This window comes from Perna viridis, chromosome 1, assembly GCF_037379345.1.
Source record: "Perna viridis isolate PV_CMFRI_1.1 ecotype Kerala chromosome 1, ASM3737934v1, whole genome shotgun sequence".
Taxonomy (NCBI): domain Eukaryota; kingdom Metazoa; phylum Mollusca; class Bivalvia; order Mytilida; family Mytilidae; genus Perna; species Perna viridis.
This window is the reverse complement of record NC_142445.1, coordinates 71,599,586-71,616,251: the sequence shown is the minus strand read 5'-3', so window position 1 is coordinate 71,616,251 and position 16,666 is coordinate 71,599,586. Positions and strand designations below refer to the sequence as shown.

At 33.3% G+C, this 16,666-nt stretch overlaps 1 protein-coding gene across 3 annotated transcripts in view; it reads left to right on the top strand.

Annotated features, from left to right (window-relative positions):
• LOC148630249 (uncharacterized) overlaps positions 1 to 12,871 on the top strand; it is a 32,830-nt gene extending 19,959 nt beyond the window's left edge. For 2 of the 3 annotated variants that reach the window (XM_088564209.1, XM_088564195.1), the window contains 9 exons: positions 4,426 to 4,491; positions 4,772 to 4,902; positions 6,270 to 6,477; positions 7,391 to 7,510; positions 8,339 to 8,493; positions 9,065 to 9,184; positions 9,539 to 9,653; positions 9,908 to 10,001; positions 10,631 to 12,871. In XM_088564209.1, the coding sequence (XP_088420335.1) occupies positions 4,426 to 4,491; positions 4,772 to 4,902; positions 6,270 to 6,477; positions 7,391 to 7,510; positions 8,339 to 8,493; positions 9,065 to 9,184; positions 9,539 to 9,653; positions 9,908 to 10,001; positions 10,631 to 10,760 (1,139 nt within the window). In that variant the 3' untranslated portion in view covers positions 10,761 to 12,871. Of the gene's footprint in view, positions 1 to 4,425; positions 4,492 to 4,771; positions 4,903 to 6,269; positions 6,478 to 6,753; positions 6,795 to 7,390; positions 7,511 to 8,338; positions 8,494 to 9,064; positions 9,185 to 9,538; positions 9,654 to 9,907; positions 10,002 to 10,630 lie in introns of those variants that run through there. The other variant, XM_088564202.1, reaches the window with a different exon arrangement.
• The last annotated feature ends 3,795 nt before the right edge of the window (positions 12,872 to 16,666 follow it).

The following is a 16,666-nucleotide window of genomic DNA, read 5'->3' as shown; positions in this document are numbered from 1 at the left end:
TTGGGGGAACAGTGAAAACCCAAAGTGATAAGGGGGAGAAAATAATAATCAGAGTCAATATCAAGGTCAGAATCGATTTTATTATCAAGGTCGAAACCGCCGTCATTATCGAGGTCAGAATAGAGGTAGAGGCTACCAAGAAAAGTGTCAAGGCCAACCTAGTCAACAAAATTAACAAAGTCAGTTAAACCCCTAGAAATCTCTGTTGAGGAACAAACTACAGATTTTAAGACTTCTAGTCAGAAGTTAAGTCCCAATGTTGTTGATGAAACTGTTATACGTTTTACACAAAATAGTTTAGTTGATAGAATGGTTGGTACATTTGGTGAGTCGTATATTTTCAAAATTCAAGACTTTGATTGATACTGGGTCCATGATTTCCACGATATCTAGTGATGTAGTACATGGGTTAAAACCTGTATCTGATATTAAAAATCTTAGATAGTCTGTATTTGACTGTGAATGTTGCAGGGGGAACAACCCTTCCCTATTTTGGATATGTTGAAGTGAAGATCAAGGTGAATTTTATTTTTAAAAGTGAGATGTTGATACCAATGTTGGTTGTAATATAATAACAAAGTTATTGTGGGCACAAATATTATCACTCTTTATGTGGTTTTGAGGAAGAATCAAGTCATGTTCCTGATGAATGGTCTTTGAGAGTCAATTCGTTACGTGATCAGACAGTTGGAAAGGTCAGGTCTACCAACAAAAGGGTAATAAAAATAGATCCAATGTCAGTTATAACGTTGGAGGTTAAGTAAGGTCACAATATTCGGAGGTTAAATCTGTAGTTGCTGAGATAATTGAGAACGAGTATTCAGATGCAATTTCTGTTTGCCCTCGTGAAGTCAATATGAAAGGTCAAGTTTGTAGAGTCCCAGTCCGGTTATATAATATGAGTGTTAAGGTAGTTGAAATTAAGCCCAGAACTACACGGTGTAGTTTAAGCGAGGTCAATGTCATACGACCTGTAGGTCAAGGATCTTTTGATTCATCCGATTCTTGTTTTGAGTCTTCAGGGTGAAATTCAGTGATAACTTGAAAAAAAAGACTTCAAGGATAGACTAACGAGTTTGGTCACAAATTATAAGTCTGTATTTTCTAAGGGTCCATCTGATATAGGTCAAAGTGATCTAAAAGAGCATTAGATTGAGCTTACGGACAATAAACCCTTTAAGGAACCTTATAGGCCTTTACCTCCTGCAATGTTTGATGAAATTCGTGAACATTTACGTAAAATGATTGAAGCTGGTTGTATACGAAATTAAAAAAAGCCCCTTTTCTAACAATGTGTGTTTGGTTCGAAAGCGGGATGGGAGTCTTCGTTCTTCTATAGAATATAGGCGTCATAACCGTAGAACAGTTAAAGACAGTTATGGACTTCCGATAATTGATGAGACCATTGGTTGTCTATCTGGGTCCTAATTCTTTAGTCGACTGAACTTAAGAACAGCTTATTGGCAGTGTGGAAATAAGGAGTCTGATCGATTTAAAACTGCTTTTTCCTTGGGTCCTTTAGGTTTTTACGAGTGGAATAGACTACCATTTGGTCTTTGCAACTCTGGTGCACATTTCCAGAGAACGATGGAACTATGTACGGGGAGGCCCACTTGAAATAGTGTCACAGATCTTAGAAAATTTATTTGGTTTACATGAAATTACAGAAAATTTCTTTTAGGACTATGCGGCTATAATATGGCCTTGAATGGTTTGTTAGTAGGGCACCACACCAATAAGAAAGGGGCAAAGTCCAAAAAGAAAAAGCCTTCTACTTGGAGATGGGGCAAAGATGAAAAAAAAACGGACATGATTACGGAAAGGCTTACTATTTAAACCCACCTGTTTTAGTGTATGCTGATTTCTCTTTACCTTACATTGTCCATGTTGATGCAAGTGGGTCGGGATTAGGGGCCCTCTTGTATCAAAGCCAGGAAAGTAAAGAGAGGGTCATAGCTAATGCAGGCCGTAGTTTGAGAGGTCCTGAGAGAAACAATTCTGCTCATAGGAGAGAATGTATCGCTTTTAAATTGAATTTTATGGATAAATGTAACTGTCTGGCATTAACTTTGAAGTCAAAACAGACAATAATCTACAAAGAGATGTGTTAGAAAAGGCCAAGCTTGATGCTACCGGCCATAGATGGGTGGCTGCGTTGTCCAATTATGATTTCATGCTTACTTAATCAGCAAGTAAAGCGAATATAGATGCAAATCTTTTGTTTACAAATTTTTTAGAGTCTAAAATTGTATCAAATGACGTCATAAAAGCAGCGTGCAACTCGGTAATTCTCAGCCAGGGCAACCATTTTTGAAATTATATTACTTTCCCAAGATGTTCAGGTTGTAGACAATGGGTCAGTTGAGTCACATAGTATATCAGATTTTGAACATGTAGATTGGAGAAAGAACCAAAACACCTATGCCACGATAATTAGAGTGGTATATCTTTTGAAGTCTGGGCTTTCAGACGACGAAGCGTCAAATCATGTTTCAAGGTAGGGACTTTACATAGGAAGGCTTGTATCAATTATGAAGAGATATTCCAACTCGTGCTGCTCGAAGCGTATCGTGAAACTGCTCTAGTTCTTCTTCGCGATGACGTTAGATGTCAGGGTCAGGATCGCATTTGTCATTAGTTAAGTCCAGATATTTCTGGCCAGGTATTGATATTGACGTAAAGCGGAAGATTTTCACATGTCCAAACTGTATACTCAGAAAGTCTAAATCTGGGAAGTTTGCCGAATTAGTCAATAGTAGTTCAACTGTACCGGTTGAGATTATTTGTATTCATTACCTCACATTAGAACAATCAAAATGTGGTTTTGAAAACATTTTAGTTTTTGCAGACCATTTCACGAGGTACGCACAAGCTGTAGCCACAAGAGATTAGTCTGCAAAAACTACTGCAAAAAGTCTTTGGGAAAACTTTATTCAGCATTATTCTTTCCCAGCTTGGATCCATAGTGACCAAGGAAGGAAGTTCGAATCAATGGTCATTAAAGAAATTTGTTTCCTCGCTTGCATAAAGAAATCTCTCTCGACCCCGTATCAACAAAAAGGAAATGGTCAGTGCGAGAAATATAACTAAACGCTGCTCAATATGCTGGATATACTCAAGGTCAACAAAAAGGCAAATTGGAAGGTATACGGAGCACCGTTAGTACATGCGTATAATGCTACTAAGCATGAGAGTACTGGATACAGTCCTCATTATCTCATGTTTAGTTGTCAATTCTTTACTTCCGTGTGATCCACGGAATCTTAAGAAACGGTTAGAATTTTGCCTGTAAAACGGCTTCCAGGACCGCAGAAAAAGTGGGTAGACGTCACAAGGTTCGCTCTGACTTGATAGTACGTCAATCTGTATTCCTCCTCGTAGGATTAATCTAGGGCTGTAACTTAGTACATGATGTATGGAAATACGGGACAGTTCATTTTAGATGTTATTATGTAGGATAGAGGATCAAACATGTATATATATTTGTATATATATACTCAGTTAAAATGATTCCTGAATATTTCTGAACAAATAACAACTAACATCCATATAATCAAACCTGTAATGTATTTGATTGAAGTTTTATTGTCTTCAAAGGTGTTTTTTTTCTTCCTGTTATGTGTTGCTATAATCCAGAGGAATATTGTTTGTACAAAATGTAACCAAATAAAAGATACAATTCTTCCAAGTGTCATCATTACTACTAATAAAAATATTCACAGGTCAAAATGAAGTTATCTTTTACAGAAATGCTCTTTGAAATAATCAATTGAAAAACTGACGGACATTTCCGTTTGTTAATATTAAAATAACTTTTTCGTAGATTGTCATATATAAATTAAAATTGGATAATTGATAATCTATCCTTACAAATTGCAATACATATATCTTTTTAAAGTTTTAAATATATTTATCTATTGTGTTGCCTGATATTAATCATGTTGCTTCTTTCTGATGTGACACATTTTTACTATCTTAAAAGAGTAATCAAGGGAACCAAGGCTATAGCGATAATCAAAAGAATGTAATCCAGGGACAAAGACCAGACATGGAAAACAGACACACACAACAAAGAACATAAAGTAACTAAAACCATACATACAAAGCAACACCAGTAAATGAGCAACTTGGACTCCACTAAAACCTGGGAGCATGGACCAGGTGCACCGGTAGGGTAAGCGTCCTCTGCTTTTATAGAAACACCCGCCGAGTTGCTCATAAAAAGTCAAGTCCGGGGTAGACAAACGAGGAAAGGAAAACTATGACCCGTTGAATAAATCAGTTTTCATGGTGTTGATGGATACACCATAACGATTAAAAGTGATTTAATATATCAACGATGGTTTGGAAATAATAAAATATTGTTTTTTTCATGTTTTGATAAAAGTTTCGTGACTTTAAACTATTCATGCTTTGTTTAAATAGCTGCAAATGCAAACACAGATAATTCTGCCGTCATAGGAGCAGCAATTGGCGGTACTATAGGAGGAAGTAAGTTTTTACCAGTTTAAGATTCCAAGTCTATTTACTGACAGTTTGATATTAGATAGGTTTGATTAATTATCTTCAGTTCCTTCGTAATTTACAGATTTACAAATTTTAAATCAAATTTTAATTTTAATAAGCTATAATCGGGTCATGACAAAAATGAAGCCAAATTAAACCTATACCAGCTAATAGTATCTTATCGCAATGTAGTTGTTTTAATTTAAATAATTTCATCATGATTAAAAAAAGAAAAACAAATAATCACAATAGTTTATATTTGCAGTTTTATTGTTGGTGATAGTTATCATACTATTATTATTGATAACCGGACGCTTTCCAAAGAGATTACCAGCAGCTCGTTACCAGACCAATCTTCCATCAATATTACAACTTGACAATAAAAATTCATTTAATGTATGTAAGACAGTTCAGCGCATTATGCTTAAATACATGACTAAACTCCTCTTATTTCACCTTGACCTCTCACAAATTGGTCTTATCTTCATTTGATCATCAAGCTTATTTACTTTGCATTGGAAATTTATAAAGGTCATGGAAAAGATCGTTTTATGACAGGGTTACACTCAAGCACACTACCACATCTATCTGAAGCAGTTTGCAGAAGTAAAAAAAGAATGGCTTCAAATTTAACACTTGCTTTACCAGATGGGTATTCCTTTAACACAATTTATATGAGATACTAATAAGCTTAGATCTGAATATCTTTCTTTTTGTAATCGCAATTTTTAAGTTTTATTCTTTGTATCTGTTACAGTTAGCTAAAGAATCATTATATCGCAATTCTACATTTTGTTTAAATGGCGGCTATACGTACCTTGTTATAAGTAAAATGAAATTTACTTTTAAAAAAAAAATTGAATCTGAAACAAATAAATAAAATACATTACTGGCTTAAACTCTTTGTCAGTTTGTTTCTTAACAAACCATAGGCAGCCCGTTCTACCTGAACAAACCATAGACAGCCCGTTCTACCTGAACAAACCATAGGCAGCCCGTTCTACCTGAACAAACCATAGACAGCCCGTTCTACCTGAACACTTTCTGATCTTTGTCTTTACTTGTCATCCAAAACATATCAAACAAAAGGATTGAAAGATGAAGCAGTCATTTATTTTCGCCTTCTCTACATTAAAGATACATTTGAGATATAGATCATATTTCATGTAAACTTTTAAATATTTGCAAAGACTTTGATATCCCCATTGTCATCTGTTCATAACTACTCAAAGCTTAAATGTTTTGCAATAAACACTTGTCTATCATGGAAAGTTATTCTTCATTCATTGACCTTACATTCATTACCTTAGTACTACGAAAGTTCAGCAAAAAAAAGGACAATATGTGTCACCTGAAGCTACTGAGTTCATTTTAGATTTGAGTCGTGTTTTTGATATTTGTTTATGTATGTGTATGATGTGTTTCGTTACTATTGGTTTTTTGTCCATAATGATAGTGTTTCAGGTATTGGTATTTTACTGCGATTTTCTAATCTTTTAAACCTTGGTATTGCTACTTCTTGAGTACTTTTTTCCGTCTGTTGTACATGAGGGCTTGCAGATAACAATAAAATATTCTTCGCAATTTACCTTGTGGAGAGAGGAGTTGAGTAATTGACATGATGCATTTAGGGCAACCGTTTTGTTACTTTCTATCATCAATAAAAGCATTTACATATGTGGTATAGTCGTATGATTATATTTTGTTATGAATAATTTGAAGAATAGAAAAGAGATAATCATTATAATTATTTAATATAACAGAATTCAGCCTACAATGCAGAAGCTGATATGGACGATATATATCTTTATGGTGGAATGAAGTTTGATAGCCCACCTACGTGGACAATTCCACACTCTAAAATTACACTGGAGGAAAAAATAGGTAGTGGAAGATTTGCAGACATTTACAAAGCCAGATATGACACAAAGCAGAATGATCAGACTTCCGTTGCTGCAAAAATGCTTCAAAGTATGTTATGATATATCTAATTTTAGTTTTGTTTATATTTGATATGTCGGTGACCCCCAATTTTCTGCATGAAGTATAAAAATTAGTCTTCTTTTTATTAAGTTGTAAGAAAGTTTATGTACTGGAATTTTCTTAGAAGTATGCAAAATATTGAAAATTCCCTGCTGAATCCATATAAAATGAAGTATAACATTGGCTTTTTATGGCCCAATTATCTCAAAATCAAGTTCGGTGACCTTTGTTTTTACATTAAAATTCTAAAATATGTTCCTTCAGGATCATCTTTGAGAAAAACAAGTATCTACTTGAAGTATGAGGTATGATCTACCTTTAATCAATTAGACTTGTAAATAATATTATAAGAAGACGCAAAACTTATCATAAGCCGTATTGCATATCCGTTCAAACACGAAAACCTATACTTGGTGAGAAGTGAAACCTCTAAATTTTGTCTACATTTTTTATAGTGAAGGAAAGGTTACTCATTTGCGAGTAATTTGTACTAATAAAATGAATCGAACACTGGTTTAATACTTACTTTTTATCGGCAACTTATCAATTATCCCTAGACAGCTTTTACATTTACTTCCGTTCCGGAAATAAAATTCTTGAAAAAGGTGGAATTCAACAATAATTTTTAAATGATAGAAGTATTTCAGATAGTGTTTGTTCGGAGACGTATTTCCGCACTACTATAACTGTGCTTGCAGCCTTCAAATCCGATGTCCTATATTTGTCTAGTATAAAACCGTAAACACTAGATACAACGTAAAGGCGAATTTGAAAGTCGAATTAATGCTGTTGTAATGTTTACCTCATGTTTCAACCTTTACAATTGTGAGGATTGTAAACTTTCTGGAAGTCAGAAAGTTTTCCCTTCTACAGTAACGATTTTTTTGTGTTTGAATTACAGTGAATTACAAAAAAGAAGACAAACTAGTGATGACAGCAAAGATAAATTTCTTTGCTACACATGTCGGACAACACAGAAATGTTCTCGGATTTATTGGTGCTGTAACTGAAAACGACCACTGTAAGGAAAAAAATAGTTCCAAATATAGCACATGAAAAATAAATATGATATCGCTCTAATTATTGATTTGAAATAAGGACTATGACATATTCCAATTGAAAAAACCCAACAAACTGCCGTATGAAATACTCATGCAAAAGCATAAGTTGAGTGATTGGAGTTTTACGCTCACTTAAGAACGACAGTTAAATAATTTAATTTTATGAAGGTAATCTAAATAGCTACGTTCATATATGTTGTAGGAAGAAGAGATGACCATTGCTTATGTCATTGCTCAATGAAGATATCTTTAAGTTTCTGGTGTTTAACATTTAAAACACGAACGTTACGTCAATAATCTATAATTCTCTTTTTGAAGACCCTTTTACGTGTTTTATGACGATAAATTTCTTTTTCAAAAAGAAAATGATGAGCGCCATTTTTAATGCTCTATATAAAAAACATAATCAAAAGCTTTTACAACGCATTGACACCTTAATCAACTTTTTTTTATTTATCAATCTGTCTGAAAGCAAATCAGAAATAAACTAAAGGAACAAATTACTAATTCTCTGAGACGGTGGGAAGAGGTTGATAGCAGATATATATATAAAAAAAAAAACTTTACGGCTCAGAAAATTTATTTTCAACCACATCGATGTAAATTTTCTATCCACTGTATGAGGTGGATTAAGGTATGAAATGGTTTTTAGTTTCTGGAAGGTGTATGTCAGAATGCGTATTTTCTACTTTTTGAAGGAATCATTTTAAAGTTTTTTGGTCAATATTTTTAATGGTAATTGGTATTCATCTCTCTCATATTTTTTTTTATTTGATAACATTTGATAGTTGGTCCATATATGGTACTTGAGTATTGTGAAGAAGGAAATCTACGTGATTGGCTGCTCAGGAAGAAAGATAAAATCAGCGATGATACTATAGAAAAACTATTTCAAATGATTTTTGGTGTGGCCCAGGGAATGGAATATTTAGCATCCAAAAAGGTAGACATTAGTATTTGTTTAATTATTACTTCCATACACTTGGAATAATGCAACATATGTTTTCTTATCTTTTACATTATATTATTTGTGAACAACAAAATGCTTTGTTAGTACTTCACATATGAAAAACTCAAAATAAACATATGTGTTGTTTTAAACATATCAATGACTTGCTACAATATTTCCTGTGTAATGTAAACATTTGTGATCGTTTCATACTTTTTTGTTGTAGCAAATCAAACTAAGAAATCGATGACAGTTAAGTTACATCTAATTTTCAAGCCATCGTTACATCCTGAAAAAAAAATATTGTTATATAACAAGTTATATATATTAAAAAAGAACTTCGAAAGTGTCCTAGTTCGCACATATACGCAATTTAAAAGATTGAAGAAACAAATGAGTTTGAACAAATACTTAAGAAAAAAAGTGAAGAAAAGAGTAATCAAGGGAACCAAGGTTATAGCGGTAATCAAAAGAGTGTAATCCAGGGACCAGACATGGAAAACTGACATTCACAACAAAGAACATAAACATAAGTTAACTATTTCTATATATTTTTAATTGATAGATTGTTCACCGTCGTCTTGCTGCTAGAAATATTTTACTTCCGTTTACTCTCATACCTAAAGTCGCAGGTTTTGGACCAAGTCCGGACAATGAAACAACAGATAAAAATGATACATCAAGGGTATGGTTTAAACACTATTTATACCTCACAAAAGTGAACAGAGAATGAAGATACGGTGCATTAGACATTTATCGCACCACGGTCACTGTAAGATCACTGTAATAACGATAAAGAGCAAATAATACTATCCCTAGTACAAAGTAGAACAAAAAATGAAAAAGCATTTTTTTCTGAAACCTTGTTAATCTATTTTTCAATTGTTAATTTTGTAAGAAAATAATAAAATAACAAATCAATTGTAAGTAAAATCAAATAGTTTTATGTAATAATTTGATGATAAAAATAAATAATATCGATCATGCCAAACTCTCCTTTACTGTAATCAAAATAAGAAATGCTAGTCTGATATTGTAGGAAAGAGTCCCAATTAAGTGGATGGCACCAGAATGTACTACATCGACTGCAAAAGCAACGACCAAGAGCGATGTTTGGTCATATGGGATTGTTATGTGGGAAATACTTAGTCTAGGTACATCAGAGTACTAATAATTTACCTTAAAACGTAGATAAGCTTTTATAGTAAACTATTGAAGTATGCCTATTGGCCACATATCTTTCAAACCATCAATGATGTACATCTTACATATACATTTATGTAATAATGATAGAAAAATGTTGGGTTTTTTTTGTATTAGAAAGAAAACTATTATTGTATTTGTTCTTTAAAAAAATATTTTTGTTTGATTTGCATTTCATTATTGTCATGTTTTGCTTTTTATTCAGGGGATACACCTTATGGTGGAATATCAAGCCGAGAAGTACCAGACAAGATCCAAAATGGCCATCGTCTAGGAAGACCAGAGTACTGCGAGGATATGTATGTATTTGTCACACATAAATGAAAAAAAAACACTAACATTATAATTGATATAATTGAATCGAAAAATACAAAAGACATATTTGTTTCATTAGACAAATAAATATGTTATGGTAGATAGATAAGGGAATAGATAATCAATATATTCTACGTAATCATCTCTGGTTATCGTTTTACAATTTCGGAGTATAAGAAGAAACAGTTATATTTTAGATACCGAAGCGGAATTGTGGTGTGTTGCAGCAGAACAATATAATTGAGCAGTCATAAAATGCAATGAGTTCAACGTAAACACAGATAAGTTTATTCGGCTGCACCAATACATCACCAACATCATCATTGCATACATGTACAGTCACGGATTAACAGTTAATTTAGACACAAGTCATCCAAAAACGTCACACACAGACATAACATGTCCACTGCATACAAAAGTTCGTTACATCGTCTCTACAACGTCAACGTAACAAGCATACAACGTTACCAACAAATTACTCGAAATACAGTATAAATAAAACATAAGACAGACAAAAATACAAATTCATAACAGATACTTAATAAGGTAAATATGCAAAAAAAAAATAAATGGCAATAAATAAATGTTATAATGATTTTAACTTTTTGTACAGCCATTACAATATGATGAAGAAATGTTGGAACCTGAAACAGGAAAGGAGACCAGAGTTTAAGGCCATTGTCAAGGAATTGGATAGCACCTTCCGGACAAGTCCAACAGATAACTATTACTACCAGAGCTAATGTATTTCGGACTTTTATCTACTGGTTAAATATTGGAAACATTATATTTTGTTTGACTTTGCTTTGTTTAATTATCATGTTTCTCACGATAGAGTTGAAATTTAATTAATGTTACTGTAATTTTGTAAATACTGATTAAAGTAGGAAGAATGCATGACCGGTTAAACGAGCACAGAAACATCATAGTATCAAGATTTTAATCATTTCAAATAATTTTAATCAGAAAAGAAATCTTGAAATCATACCAAATTTGATGATATGATATGATAAACAATAAAGATTAATGTAGCATTAGACCAGACGTAATTTTGATAATGTTATTTTCAACAATAAAGGTACCTACTTTTGTAGTGAACAATTTAAGATTACCCATTTAAAACAACTAAACAAATGATGATAACAATTACTAAATCAAAATAAAAATAATTTACACGCTGTCACAACATTTTCGTGAAAAAATGACTTATCAAAATATTGATTCTATTGAGATTTCAATATTTTTTGTCATGGAATTGAGAGGTTTTCATGTGGGTTTAATGTGTGGCCATATGCTCCAACAAACTTAATATTTTGTCAAAAGTTGTTATGATAAGTAAGGCTTTTATGGTTAGAACGAGTAACCAAGGGAACAAAGGTTATAGCGGTAATCAAAGAATGAAATCCAGGGACAAAGACCAGATATGAAAAACAGGCATACACAACAAAGAACATATAGTAACTAAAATCATACATACAAAGTAACAAAAGCAAATGAGCAACTCGGACTCCACTTAAAATGGGATCATGGACCAGGTGCACCGGTAGGGTAAGCGTCACCTGCTTTTTCTAGAAACACCCACCGAGTTGCTCATAAAAAGTCAAGTCCGGGGTAGACAAACAAGGAAAGGAAAACTATGCCCGTTGAATGAATCAGTTTTCATGGTGCAGATAGATACACCATAACGATCCACGAGTTCATGATGACGACCATAAAACTTCTGTAGTGATGAGTTCAATCTTGTAGCAACATAACCCTGTTCCAGAAGCCTATTTGTTAGTTCTAGCGCGATACAAAAAGTCTGCGTAGTATCGGCAAGCTCTGGCATAACATATGAGTTGTGATATGAACACTCCATACGCAGGTGCTGAGGGGATGTTGCCACAAATGAAAGGAAAGTTGACAATTTTGAATGAAAAATCATCACGTTTGTCATAAAGTTTTGTCACTAGTTTTCCTTTACCATCAATTTCTAAGTGCAGGTCAACATATGAGTGCTCATAAAAGTCAAGTTCGGGGTAGACAAACTAGGAAAGGAAAGGAAAACTATGACCCGTTGAATAAATCAGTTTTCATGGTGGAGATGGATACACCATAACGAATATAAACATAATAGAATTTAAATTTGTCGAAGCATGTGGCCTTATTCTCTTGCAAAGAAACCTGTAATAATGAATAAGTTTTTTTTTCAAATCAAGTGCAAAAAATTTCAGAATATGGGTGACTTTTAAACTTATTACAATTTGACTGTGATTCTCGGCCGAAAAATATATAGAACATATCTCTTCTATCAAAAAAATGTTTCGTTTCTAACCGTTAATTACTTTTGAAACCTACGAATTATCAACATAATTTGTTTTTTTGGTCTTGTATGAAATACAAAAGGTACCTAGTTGAATGTTATACGAACTTAGTACAAACTTTTGTCTATTCTGCACTTACAGCATATTCATAAAAATTCGTTCGAAATAAAATTTCTTTTATTATCGACAATATGGAACCTCCCAAAAGTGCTTAACAATTAACTCAAGGTTTCTATATGAAGTAAAGATACAACAAATAAGATTATTGTTTCATGTGAATTGTTGCATCGAGATAACCTATTACAATTGCATAGTTAGTAAAAGATTCAATGAAGGAGTCCGAGTTTTACGTTGATGTGTCCTTGATTTTACAGATGCATTATTTCCATACTCTGATGCTAATAAAGGATAATAAAAATAAAGCTTTATAAGAAGCCAGCTTGTTTTGTCAATGTGTTTGTCAAATTTAAATCTGTACATATGGTACGAATAATTTCTCACTGATTTGTGTATTTTTGATTTCTAAGTGTAAATAAAAATAATTGATTGTGTTCCTATGTTTCACCGTTAACTTCGTAATTTTACACTGTAGTCATCTGTTTGCTATTAAGCACCATTCTGTGTAAGAATCAGGCAATGGGTGGCACATCATATGTCTCAAATTGGTCTTTTTTGCCTCAAATATACTAAATAAATATAGAAAATAACTGAAAAGCTTTTCAAATTCATCCTGAAGCACTGGTGACTTATAGGGAAAAGTGCAGGGAATTTTTCTCATCATACTGCATTACAACTTAATTTGACCTATATGTATCAATATCTTAAAAAGGCAAATTTTACAACTTACAAACACTTTGATGGTCATTTCTGGAGGTTATCAAATTTTATACTTGGATACGGCAATACAATCTCTACATTGTTTCCTTCATGTGCCACAAAAAATACACATTTTGCCCGGTTCTTTGACAGAGAAGTACTTAATATCAGTTTGCTTTCGTCGATGTCGTCTGTCAACGTCGTTGCCTAAAAACATCGAAGCGTCAATTGGGATACATCGATATTCATGAAAATGTACTGAACGTGAAAACACGAAACAGAGAAATCTCCAAACACGATGTAACGAATAAATAAAAATACAGTTACAAAAAAGAATTGAAGATAAGAAAAAGACGATATCATATAATAATAACATCTTTTGTGAAACCACCCAGAAGATTATAGCAATATTCCTACATCTACTTAAAAATGATGTTTGTAAACATGCCCACCCGATTTACGAGTAAAACCAGTTACTTCAATTACATAAATAATGTATAAGACATGTTAAAACTAAGTGATTTTCCCTTGTTCGGTTTGTAGAGCTTTACTAAAGTTTACATTGTTTCAAAGTTTTAGGAGGACTTTATATAAACTGTATCGCCGACCTTAAAGTTCATACATCCCTTCGGCACCTGCGAATGGAGTGTTCATATCATAACTCATACGTTATGCCAGAGCTTGCCGAAACTACGCAGACTTTTTGTATCGCGCTAGAACTCTAACAAATAGGCTTCTGGAACAGGGTTATGTTGCTACAATATAAGTCATCACTACAGAGGTTTTATGGTCGTCATCATGAACTCATCATGGATCGTACGGTTTATAATTAGTACTATTAGTAGCCAAAAAGTAAAAAATGAATAATTCCCTCCCCCAAAATTTTCCATTGAAAATTATTCGAATTCGGATGTCATCACGGGACAGGATAGACCGACAATTCCTTTAAGAAAGCTTTACGAGCAGGCACAGTTTTAAAGCCTAGTTTAAATAAAACAAAATCCTACTTATTTGCTAAAACATAGCTGAAGCGTTGAACTTCTAATGAATGTTGATTGAATGCCCCCCCCCTCCTGCTCCGCAATTGAGTTTATCGTATATATTGGAGTAATTGACCGTTGATTATTAAGTTCATCAAACTCATTTCAAAGGTACTTATACATTACACGTTATATCTAACCCCTTTAAACATTGGCCATTGTTGAAAAAAGGTCTGGGTTCCTTGTTACAACGGAAATAATAAAAAAAACTGCATATAAATTACATAAATGTACAAACTAAGTACTACTGACACTTAACTCACACGCCACCTCCAGACCAGTTTGAACCTATGAAAAATTATGTCACCATCGTATGTTCAATCTTTTGGCTGGAACGATTTTAATTTATTGCCTTTTTAACAGTTCAGGAACAAAGTCCTTTTTCAAATATACAGTTTGTGTTGTCCCATGTTTAATAGTGATTTTAATTTTTTTTTAATTCAATTTGTCTATTTTGACTAATTTTTCATCGTTTTGGCTTTATTTACTTTACTTTCGTCATGATACTCTGTTTAAAATAAGGATATTGCCGAAGAGTGAATTGGTTTTGTCACAACCTCTTTGTTTCTGGTGTCGAGGAGCTGAATTAGTATTGCTAGACTATTACCGGATAGTAACCACTTACAATATAACAGGTGAAGCAAGACATGCTTACCCTTTCGCAACACATGATGTTACTCAGATTTTCTTGTGGCAGTTCATATTGTTAGTGCTTAAGTATATTGTGTGAAATCTTGTTGTTTTCCTTATCTTCAGTTTTACATGTAATCTAGATCTGTATTATTTAGTACGTTGTGTATTTAGTATGAACTTTCTAGCAAAGACGCTCTCGACATACAAAAAAAAAACGGCTTTAAGCATGAAGAATCTCATAATTAGAATCATTTGCCTATATTCGGAGTTTACTACTAGATAGTTAATTATATACAATCCATGATTCGACTGGAGAATTCTTTGGTGTGTATTTGACTCATCTGGCCTTTAGGCCGTGTGAGCTATTGAAATAGTTTGCTCCATATTCCGTCGTCCGTCTTCGTCTGTTACTTTTTAAACATCGCCCTCTCTGAGACTTCAGGACATATTGTAACCAAACTTAGCTTGGATATTTCTTAGGATATCTTTTACAAACCTAGTGTGGGTCGCCGTTACTAAAAATTAACCATAGGGGTCATATTGCAGGATTTTGCAAATGACTTAAAACAGTTATGTTTAGCCAACATCTGGCAGTGAGTTATATTGTGCATCATGATGAATGGACCTATGCCAAAATGGTTAGAAATATCCGTTGACAAATATTTGAGATGTTGGTCCTTAAAGGTTTTTTTTTTAATTTTATATTAAATTTTTGATCTGTCGAAAAACACTGCCACCATGACTGAAAATTGAGGATTCGTGGGAATAACTCGAAAACCAATGAATTGAGCTTATTTTCCATGGCACAAAATAGATCAGCATGGTGGGACGGACATATGCAGAAATTTTCATATAGATCTGTTAATCGATGTTGGAGTTGTTGCCCTTGAAGAGGCAAACAATAACTATGACAGGTTTTGCTTATGATAAGAAAACCGGGTTGATATATAAGATTCTCTTTATTGATTAAATGATTTTTCTGATGCTACAGTAGGATCAAACGTCCGGCTTAGAAGGCTAAAAGGTGACCAGGTGAGCGATTCAGGCTTTCTATAGCCTCTAATTTTTCTTATGTTAGGTTAGTCTGTTTTGTTTTGAAACTTCCTGCAAAAAACTATGAAATACGTATAAGTTAAGACAACAATCTTCAGCACCCGCGTATGGAGTTTGCAAGGTTTCTGGAACAGGGTAATGTTGCTGCATAAAAGTTTTACGGTCGCCATCATGAACTCGTGGATCATTACGTTGTATCCATCTTCACCATGAAAACTGATTTGTTCAACGTATCATAGTATTCTTTTCATCTTTCGTCTAACCTGGATTTGACATTTTACAAGCAATTTGGCGGGTGTTTCTAGAAAAGCAGAGGACGCTTACCCTATTGGTGCACCTAGTCCTTGCTCCCAGTTTTTTTTTCTATAGGAGTCCAAGTTGCTCATTTACTTTTGTTATTTTGTATGTGTTATTTTGGTTATGTTATGTTATTTGTTGTGAATGTCTGTTTTACATGTCTGGTCTTTGTCTCTGGATTACATTCTTTTGATTACCGCTATAACCTTGGTTCCCAAGATTGCTTTTTTATATTACCTCGAAATAAAAATCCCAAAAGTCTTTCGAGTGCCACCATGAACTTATTAATCAACCAAAATTTAGTATCTGACACAAGTTGAGGTTAAAATACCTATTATTATTAATTTGTTTGATTATTTGGGATTTTTGTCACAAATTGTTGTATATTATAATTTATAAGCTCACAGGTGACCATCTATGAAGTTCTTTGCGAAGTTTTTTGGAAAGCATTCGGTAGTAAAAAATGTCTGATAAATAAACAAATGAGTAATATGTAAATTGACCTTC